This window comes from Mirounga leonina, unplaced genomic scaffold (assembly GCF_011800145.1).
Source record: "Mirounga leonina isolate KUSES-001 unplaced genomic scaffold, KU_Mleo_1.0 Mir_170, whole genome shotgun sequence".
In the NCBI taxonomy this organism is placed as follows: Eukaryota; Metazoa; Chordata; class Mammalia; order Carnivora; family Phocidae; genus Mirounga; species Mirounga leonina.
In genome coordinates, this window is record NW_023270433.1 from 4208391 (window position 1) to 4218899 (window position 10509).

The following is a 10509-nucleotide window of genomic DNA, read 5'->3' on the forward strand; positions in this document are numbered from 1 at the left end:
TATAAATATTGGCATTGTAAAATAAAACTATTAAAAATCTTTACATCACTCTTTTTTTTTTTTTTTTAAGATTTTATTTATTTATTTGAGAGAGAGAATGAGATAGAGCATGAGAGGGGGGAGGGTCAGAGGGAGAAGCAGACTCCCTGCTGAGCAGGGAGCCCGATGCGGGACTCGATCCCGGGACTCCAGGATCATGACCTGAGCCGAAGGCAGTTGCTTAACCAACTGAGCCACCCAGGCGCCCTCTTTACATCACTCTTAAATGAATCCATTGGAACAGATAGCAGTATGATTCTTTCTGCTCTTTGAAATTGAATTTCCACTTGTACTTGTTTGGGATAAAATTCAGGGGGGATATATATTTTTATAATTAAAAGCCTTTCTGTTATCTCATACTGTTACGTTTCTCTGCCGCAAAAATTTACATATAAATTGAAAGTTTAAAAAGTATTTTTATAACTACCTGGGGAAACTATGTGAAGGGTGCACAGAACTTCTCTGTACTTTTTCTGCAATTTCCTGTGAATCTGTACTTACCTCAGAAGAAAAGATTTTTTTTTTATTATTTCTTAAAATTTTTTAAAACATTTTTTTATAGAATTGTTTTTCCTGGTACCATTAGGATCTAAGTGTTAAAAAATGATTTCTTATCAGTTGATTAACCTGTTAGAGTTATCCTTTTTACACGGTTGAATTTTGGTAATGTTTTAACCTGAAAGGTAAAAAGTGTATTCGAGCTATGTGTCTCCTAGCGACGCCCTGATTGAAGGAGGCTTGCTGGGCACCCCCGGTTTTACTGCCCCCTCTCTGTGGCACCCGGGGATCTGCATGCGCCTTGGCGGTGGCGGTGCACCCCCTGGAGTGCCTGGGCATGGATGAGTGGTGACTGCGGGACGGAGCGGGGCGGGGGAGCCCCTGGAGCACGCGGCGGGGAGCTGGGGTGTCTGCACTCTCGGAAACCAGTGGCACAGAAAGACCAGAATAGGAAAACTGTGGTCCTTGGGGCTTTTTTCCTTTTTTTTTTTTTTTAATTCTTAGCCCAGTTTCCCTTATGGAAACGTAATCCATGGTGAAGGTACTTGGTTTCCTCTGAGAAACCAAGAGTAATAGCTCCTTCTCAAAACTGTTTTTGTGATCCTAGGATCGGATTAAATACCAAGTTGAGGTGCCATAGACTTGGCAAAAATAGCAGCAGGGCCATCTGCTTCATGTCACATCTGTGTTTGAGCCTCAGGGTGAGATGCTCGGGAGCGCTCCGGAGTGAGAAGGAGGTTCAGGCCCTGGGCCCAGTAGCGCTCGCGCGGGCCTGTCTGGTGCGTGCCGGCCCTGGGCGTGCGCGTTGTGCATGAGCCTTCAGCCCTCACACAGTCCCAGTTCGTCCAGTCCAAGAAGCCATTACGATAGGAATCATTATTTTATGTACTACTATTAAACTGTGACACTATTTTCACGTAGAATTTTTATATTTATTAAAAGAACTCTTTTGGACTTGTTTCGACAAGACAGACTTCTGTCACCCTTGTTCATACATAAAAGAGAAAATACAAAATGGATAGGCTGCGGTGTTCCTGGAAGGACTTCACTTTCCGAGTCTAGCACTACAGAATCATTCCCCAGGTCCCACTCACACACGTCCTTGTTTCTGCCACAGACTGTTCCCTGTGCAGTCAGCGGGTTGGGTTGTGGTTGCCTAACCATGAATTCCTCCAGGATTAGGTACTCGGAAACTGCTACCTCGCCAGGAGGTGCCCCAAATTAAGAAATGTTAAATGTGAAATCAATGTGCATTTTAGAATCCATTAAATAAAACATTATGCCCATTTTACAGATGAGGAAATAGGCTCAGAGAGGTTGACTTGACCACGGTCATGCAGCAAGTAAATACTGCTGCCCTCACCCAGTTTTTTGAATAGGGCAGGAGGCCACGTGAGGGCAGCTGTCTCCTCTTTCTTTAGGCTTTGGATTTTCTCCTCTCACGCTCACTCTTCTTTCTAAAGAGGCCCACGTTCTGATGGTTGTAAAGTGGTAGTTTATTGCTGAGGAAAGTCAAACGGGAAGAGAGGAGAGATGCGTGCAGGTGGGGTTTCCTTCTCCTTAGGTTTGCTTTCGTAACTTAAGTTCCTCCAGAAAAGAGACAGACAGTGGGAAAAATCTGTGGAATAGTTGTCTCAGTGGATTAAGACAGTTTAGCCCTTTGGAGTCTGGGAGGCCTTTGGGAATTCAGTGAAGGCTATGAGCCTCTTTCTAGAATAGTCACACACACCCAAAATTTAGGGCTCTCTGAAACCAAGCTTTCCTGCTCCAAAATGTTAGCCTTTCGAGAGATAGGCAAGACTCTAGATCAAGTGTCCAAGGGAACTTTCTGGGATGACAGAGCTGTTCTGTGCACCATCCAGCACACTAACCACTAGGCACGTGTGGCCCCTGAGCACTTGAAATGTGGCTGGTGCAGCTGTGGAACAGAACTTTTTATTTTACTTAACTTTAACTAATTGAAATGTAAGTAGCTACTCGCGGCTGTAGACAGCTGGTCCGGTCTGCAGAAGCTCTGCTTCCCACACAGCATGAGCCACAGGGTAAAATGGTGGAAGTTCTTTCTCATAGGCAGTGACTGGTGCTCTTTTCTGGTAATGTGGCTTCATAATTCTGTATTTGAACTTATTTTTCCTTTAATGGATTCTTGAGAATCTGTTCATGAAGTGTATTTATTATTATTCAGAAACGAAAGCAGAAACTTCATGCTTCCCAAGCGTACGAGTGTTTTGGGGGTGTAATTGTTTTTCCCTTCTCTGTTTCAAGGAAAATCAGCACTGGAATCACCTGATTCAGGATGCACAGAAGCGGGGTGCCATTATCAAGACGTGCGACAAAAACTATAGGCACGACGCAGCGAAGATTCTGAAGCTCAAGCCCGTGCTGCAGAGAAGTCTGACTCACCCTCCTGCCGTAGCCCCAGAGGCGTCCAGACCCCAGGGCGGCTTGCCCAGCAACAAGCTCGACAGTGAATTTGCCAAGACATCTTTCACTTCTTCCCTGTATCACACGCCCCCTGACTCCAAGGAATCTTCTGGTACTGTCACTACAAAGGACCCTGAAAGGCCTCTCCTTCAGGACCGGCTTCGGGACCCACGACTGCTTAGGAGGATGGGCCTAGACCCCGAAGCCAAAGGGGTGTGCCTAAGGGATCCGCAGCCCTTGAGCCCCCAGCATCCCGGAGCGACACCTCCCTCGGGCGAGCCAGGCTTCCCTGGGAGTCACCAGGATCTGGGTAGCGCACAGCAGTCCACTGCCAGAGGAACCGCTCTGAACAACTACAAACCTCCCGCGCAGTGTGAACCTCCAGCTGCTGGGACTGATGTCTCCACAAGTAAAAGAAGATGTGACTGGGAAGGAGGGCTCAGCCACAGAAGAGAGACCCGGGCTTTCAGTGAGGGCGACCAGGACAGGTGGAGCCCGGAGAGCCACTACTCGAAGAGGAGCCCTGGCTGGGACAAGAGGGGACTGGAGAAGGAGGACTGCAGCTCAAAGAAAAGAAGGCTTTTATAGTGAAGCCGCATGGCACAGACTGTCAGCCACAGCATCGTTGCAAACTTAAGCTGACCAGCTAGTGGGACTGTCCAGATAAGATCATTTTTTTTCCTTAAAGGAGTTTGTGTGCTGTTGGAAAACATGGAAAATGTATCCCAACACCTGAGCCTCTTGGTCATCTTCCACAGTTTTTTTGTCAGTTGTAAAAGCTTTCAAGGGCCTTTGTGTGTCTGTAATACTGTCCTTGAAGTCGGAGACTTAGAATGTTGAGCTCCTGTCCTTCTGAGATAAGGGGTCAGACTGAGGCGGGTGTTGTAGAAGTTGAAATGTATATTTGTATAGCAAATAACAAAATCGTTTTAAAATGTAATCTAGTAGACCGCTTTTCTTTCCCCTACTTAAAATGTTAGTCATTTTCAGCAGAACAAACTTTATACTTAAAAAACAAAACAAAAAGGTGGGAGGAGGAGGGCAAGCCCTTTCAGATGTTGTTCCGGCAAGACCTGTTCAGCAGCCCAGGTATTCTGGGAGGCAGGGTTCATGCCGGTGGGTCAGACGGCTGTAGTTCTATTTAAGAAAACAAGTGGAGTCTCCTGGGGGAAACTTCGGGCAGCCGAGTCCTGTTCGGTAAAGTTCTGCTGCTGTTGGACGTTTTCAGATGAGGCTCCTTGGTGCAGGATATTGCACTGCTCTGATGAGTCCAGCCTCCTATTTCAGGAAGCACAGGGTTTCTAGCTAAAATTCGTGTTCCCCTTGAAATAGACGAAGATGAAACAGAAGAATAATTCTTGACCTACCATTCAGATGCCCCCAGCATATTGTGAGTGTCCCGTAACTGGTGGGTGGACAGGTCCCACGGTTGCTGGGGCTGGAGCAGCGTGGGGAATCCCTGTGCGTGAAAGCCGGCAGGTTGCCGGGAGAATCCAACCAGATTGCTCTGGGGGAGCCTGGGGAGCTGCATGTTAGATGTCTACCCAGGGGCCTCGGGTCACCGACCTGGCAGCTTGGGATCCAGGAGGGCCAGCCAGATAGAATACTGTAGGCGGGAAAGAAACACCCTTTCAGAAGAGAAGGCTGAAGGGAAGCGCAGACATTGGAAGTTGAGACCCAGGAGGAGAGTTGACAGGTTTCCTGTGATCTTTGGAGACTGTGTTAACTCCTGAAAAGATGCCACTTTTGTAGGGTCATCTGGTTAGAGGGGGTTGTGCTGTGGTTTGGGGTGCCGTGGGGAGGGGATGTTTGAGTACCTGCACCATGGGGGTGGGGGGGTCGCTCATTGCAAAGTCCTGTTTTCCAAATTCACAGACATGAGAATATATGGTATCAACAGTTTGCACCTATCAGAACTAGTGGTTTGTAGGGAATGCTGGGCAGCCCAGCCCAGCCCGTTGGCTAACTTGGTTAGGGCCTCCCTTTGAAGATTACTGTGCACCGTTTGAAATTTTGCCATCTGCTTTTTAAGCAAAGAGGGCTTCGTGTCAGAAAATTCTACTGAAGCTGGTTATTAAAAGCTTTAAATGTTTGATTGCCAAAAGTTTAGACATTCTGCTTCTTCATTACTCACATCACCCCAGCGGGGGTCTGCTGACGTCGAGCGGACACCCCCGGCCCTCAGGGAGCACACGCTCCGGCCCCACGGTCGGCCTGCTCCCTGCGTGCGGGTAGGGCATGGGTCCTCGGCCGCAGTGTGAGGAGGTGCAGGGCGAGCCCCACCCTGTCCGGGTCAGGGGCTCTGTAAGCTTCCTGCTTGTGCCTTTGGCAAGGAATGGCACTGTTTCTTTGAGTTCACTTTCCTTCTACTCTTCTTGAGCAGGTTCTTGGCGGCAGCGGTGTAAAGGGCCTAAACTCTGTAGGCTTAGAAAGCAGGCGTGACAGACACAGTTGGGGGCCAGGAACCTCTCCCTCTGCTGGTGCAGCACGGAGACTAAGAAAGAAGGGTTCCTGTTCCCAGCCGCGGACTTCGCTGCCACGCCCGGACCGTGGGCTTCCGACGAGCGTGACGTGTGTTCTCGTGCGCCCTGTCCGTCCGCTGGTTGCCCACGCTCCCCATCCGAGCCTGTGTCCTGCCGACCTCTCCCTGCGAACGCAGGCCACCTGACACTGCATTTGAAACTGTTTGTTGTTCCACTTGGTAAAAAAAAGTTGGTATAAAGCATTTCCTATGTGTAAATGGGGCCCTTCTCGATGTGGCTGTCCCAGCAGTGTTGGTGAGTGGGAGTTAATCTTGCAGAGTGAGGAATACGGCTGTTTGCTTCGTCCTTGCCACGGCGCTACGAGAAAGTGGCCTGTCTTCACTGTTCGTTCTTTCAACATGAATATATTCTGCTTAAAAACTTGTTTTGCTTCTCTATATATAATTTTCCTTGGATTTATGTGCATGGTTTATTTGGTTCTATGTTTTCATGTATCACCAGGAGCAAATTTGATAAGTACATGTGAATAACCTCCTGTAAATGGATTTTATAACAAAAATGTACTAAACTATTTTCTAAAATTAGTTGCGCAAATGAGAATTCTTTGCTGCAGCTTTGACTCTACGCTCTGAGTTCACAGCTGGGATTTGGTAGACAGTACCCCTCTTTGTGAAAACCTCCATTTTAAGAGAAAGTGGTGAAATTAAAAGCGGAAACCGGAAAACTGGCCTCAGTTAGGTGGGATTCAGCGTCAGTGTGCTCAGCAGAGTGCCTCAGGCCCGTTCAGCCTGCCATGTGGTCTGTCTGCAGACAGCACATGGTGGGGATTTGCTTTATTCAAGAATGTTCTCCAGCCCCCCCACCCCCGGCTCTTGGGGTGAAATCTCACCTGTGAGGTCACGAGGTGTGTCACGACCAGCCCTGGTGGCCAGTCCTGTTTGGGGGCTTGGCCCGACAGAAAAGCATGCTCACCTTCAGGCAGAGGCTGGGGAGGGTGGGAGAGGCTGGGCGGGCGTGAGCGGAGCCCCCAGGGACACGATGGGTGCAGACGTCCAAGTCAGGGTGACTGCCGACGGCCACAGAAGTGGAGCGCGCTTCCTTCGCGGCGTGGGACTCCGCCGCACTCCTGTTGGAGGGCGCTGGCTCATTCCGGATGTGCGAGCGAGTCCCAGGAGGGTGAAATGACGGATGGTGGTAGGGGCCTCCTCAACTCACCAAAGGACCTGGTGAGAGGCCAGTGCTCCGAGGTCCATTTCATCTGTGGAATTCGTTACTGCCACATCTGTAGTGACGATTTTTAAAGTCATTCCTGCCCGACTCGCCCACGCAGTCACCGCCACCTCCCGGGGGCCACCATTCATTGTTTGAGGAATAAATAATTCAGGGAGGAAACAAAAATTTAGCTTCAGCTTAAGTAGAATTTACGTATCGTGCAGCACACGACAGCACCTTCTGTACTCACGGGACCCCTCCGTCGCCCTTAACGGACCTGAGTTATTGTCACCCGGTCCTGTACGGAGGCATCTGCCACGTCGAGTGGCATAAATGGTATCTGTAGACAGATGGGGTGCTGGAGCCCCGCGAGGCGGTCCGCGTGGGCCCTGCTCCCCAGCCTCAAGCTCACCTGTGCTGGTGGATGTGCTGGTGGACGTGGCCACCTTTGTGTTGCTGCCACCTGCCTGCAAAAAGAAGTGCTCACATGGCGTTTTCAACCCGGGACGCGCTTCGGAGTCACCTGGGAGCTGTGGAAAAATGCTGCCCCTGGGCTCTAGCCGAGAATCTCTGATGTAATGGGTCCGGGGCCCCGCGCTTGCTGCCTTCTACTTTTTTTTTAAACTCTTAAACTCACTCTCAGGTGATTCCATTGAGCCTCCAGCCTTGAGGCCTGGCTCCTAGGGGTCAGGAGGAGAGAGGAGCAGCCCTCGGGCCCACGGGGGTCATGTCTGCCTTCCTCAACCATTGTCGCCCCCAGGAGCCCCGGACAGGGCAAGGCCCACCACGAAAGGCCATCGGGGCACCTTCGCTTTCGTTCGGAAGGAGGTTCCCAGGACAGCAGGGCCAGGGGAAGGAGAACTGGAAACCGCTCAGGTGACTCCTGGGGCCGTTAGAAGGGAGGAGGGCCGGGGTGAGTCCGTGTGGCCAATGAGGCCTCGAAAAGGCAACGGGTCTGGTGCTTGTCCAGCAGGGACGCCCGCGTGGCCGCTGTTGAGGCGAGGGAATCCCGGGCTGGGGCTCCACGTTGGAGCTAAGCCCCGCACGGCAGAGTCCGCTGGGCGCGTGCGGGTGTTCTAACACCAGCTCCTATCGCTGAAGTGCTCGCCCGGGGTGCTCGAGCTACGAACTAGCAAAGCTGCGGGGCTGGTGACCGGAAAGGCCTTACTTCTAACCCCTCCGGTAGGTGCCAGCACACAGACGGGGCCTGGGAGGGGCTCGGTGTTAACCAGAGAGGGGGCAGGTCTGCCTTAGCTCCACCCCGGCCACCGGCAGCTCGCAGCCCCCAGGGGCTTCACTTTCTTTAGCTGAAAGTGGAAATTGGGGTTTGAGTTCCTTTTCTGATTCTTTTCACCAAGTTCCAAAATCAGGCCCCGATCCCTGAGGTTCTGGGGAGGGAGAGCTAAGCTTGTGGTGGGTTTCTACCCTAGCGCACTCGGGCTTCCGCAACAAAACCCCAGAGACCAGGTGCCTTAGAAACATTCTTCGCCAGCTCCGGAGGCTGGGAGTCTAAGATCGCAGCACCAGCAGATGCCGTGTCTGGTGATGGCCTTCTCGTCGCTGTGTCCTCCCGTGGCAGAAGGTGCGTGGAAGCTCTCTGGGGCCATCGTGAGCTTCCATCCGCGTGACCTAATCACCTGCCAAAGGCACCACCTCCTGACACCATCACTTGGGGGGCAGAATGTCAACGTATGAATGGGGGGAAGGGGGACACAAACCTCACTCCGTTGCAGTTTGTAAGGTGTCAGCTTGGGTGGGTAGAGCTCCCCGTAGGTTTGCTTTCGGGTGGGCCACAGGAGACCCTGCGTGCGGTCTGAGGCCAGAAAAGCAGCAGCCGCCCTACTGTTCACAGGCTCTGAGGCGGGGACAGAGGCCCGGGGCGCTGTCGTAACTCATGCCTCTTGTCACCGCTGGCTCGTTGGCGTGGGGCCTGCAACCGTCACTGTTCAGCTTCTCCAATACCTGGGACAGGAGGCTGTCTGGCTCCAGGACAGGGGGCCCCAGCTTCTCCTGGGGGACGCCCCCCGTCTCCACCATTGCGGGCAGACGGACATGGGCTCCAATCCACCTCACCGATTCCAGCTTGCCTTCGCTCTCCTGCTTCACCTCCGTCTTCCTTCCCGGACTGCCTGCCTGTGGACTTCGAGCTCCAGCATGAGGCATGAACATGACCACCTCGCTGGGACGGTTCAACCACTCAAACCGCATAAGGCCAAGTCAAGGAGATAATACCTGACGTTGATTTCTGACAGTGGTTCTGCTTAATTGAACTCCGAGACCCGGAATGCTCTGGTCCCTCCCAGTAGCAGAGTTGGCAGTCCCCTCCTGCGCTGAGTAGGGCTGACTGTGGAAGCAGTTGGGTATTGTGGAAACAGGTGACTGCAGGGGGTGCGTGCTCTCGGTCGGATCATCTGCTCTGGGGGAGGCCAGCTGCCTAGCTGTGAGGGACACTCAAGAATCTCTGTGGGGAGAGGTCCTCATGGGGAGGAACCGCCTTGTGCCAACAGCCAGCAGCCTCAACATGGGCAGTGAGGGCGCCATCTTGGAAGTGGACCCACCAGCCCCAGTCAGGCCCAAGTCAGGCCCAAGAAAGTCCCCAAGTCAGAACCCCTGAGCTAAGCTGCATTGGAATTCCTGACCCACAGAACCTGTGTGACCTAAAAGTGGGCCCAAGCCCCCACAGGTCAGTGCTTTTCTGCCACAAAGAATGAGCTAGAAAGAAGACACACGGCGTTCTGCTGTGTGCAGTCAGCAGGCATTCCAGCTTGGAGAGGCAGAGGCAGCTGAGAGCTGACGGGCGGGGTAGGAGTTGGCATTCCAGACAAAAACTGGAAGGCGCGATGAAGAAAGCACGATCAGGTCCGAGAACCCAGCAGGAGCTAACGGCGGGGCGGAGGGGCTGGCTAAGGAAGGCCAGGTCCTGCAGGTCCTTTTCGGCAGGCGAGTAGCCGAGTCTCACGCAAAGGGCAGTAGGGAGCCCTTGCAGGTTTTTAAGCAACTTAAATGCCTTGATTGGAACCCCCATGTCTGGCACTCTCCTCCCGGGTGATCTTGGGGCATAGGGACGGGTCCCGCGGCACGAGCCCGTTACAACTGCTCCACACACCATTACAGGGGCGGCTAATGTCGGCACCTTCAGGGCACAGCGACAGACCCCCAGTATAGTTTTCAATCATTTTTCTTGACCTGGAAAGGATTCACAATATTGTGGTAAGGGATGGTTATGTTTTTCTTCGCTCTCTCTCTCTCTCTCTCTCCATACAGCACACAGAATTTTTTAATAAGGGGGGGGAAAAAAACCCTAAAAGGACATTTGCCAATATGTTTAACAAGGCCTAGGTAGTTGGGGTTTTTTAAATAGGTTTTATTTTATAGAGCATTTTAGGTTCACATCAAGAGGAGAGGAAGGTACGGAGGTTTTCCAAAGATCCTCCTCCCCACACACCAGCCTCCCCACTGCCACCAACCCTCTCCCGAGGGTACATTTGTTGGGGTCAGTGAGTCCATGGTTTGCATTAGGGTTCACTCGGGTGCATTCCATCGGTCTGGATGATCGTGTGATGACCCCCATAGGCCGTTCCAGCCTTCTATGGGACTGTTCCACTGCCCTAGAAATCATCTGTGCCCTGACTATTCCAGGGAGTAAATGCAAGTTTACTCTCTATTTGGTGGTTGTTGTTTTTTCATTTTTCCATTTGTTGTACAGTGAGTGTGAATTATTTTTGTAATAAAACTAATGGTATTTTAAAGGAAACACCAGTTCTTTCGGTCATTCTGTCTTACAAACGGCATTGCCCTGGAGCCTGCGAGAAAGGCTGTGTTCGCAAATCTTCCTCGTGCGAGTAAGCCACTT

The 10509-nt window shown here is 51.7% G+C and overlaps 1 protein-coding gene across 4 annotated transcripts in view; it reads left to right on the forward strand.

Annotated features, from left to right (window-relative positions):
• SETX (senataxin) overlaps positions 1–6028 on the forward strand; it is an 87317-nt gene extending 81289 nt beyond the window's left edge. For 3 of the 4 annotated variants that reach the window (XM_035015555.1, XM_035015554.1, XM_035015556.1), the window contains exon 26: positions 2803–3549. In XM_035015555.1, coding sequence (XP_034871446.1) covers positions 2803–3549 — 747 coding nt within the window. Of the gene's footprint in view, positions 1–2802 lie in introns of all 4 variants that reach the window. The other variant, XM_035015553.1, reaches the window with a different exon arrangement.
• Positions 6029–10509: the final 4481 nt, after the last annotated feature.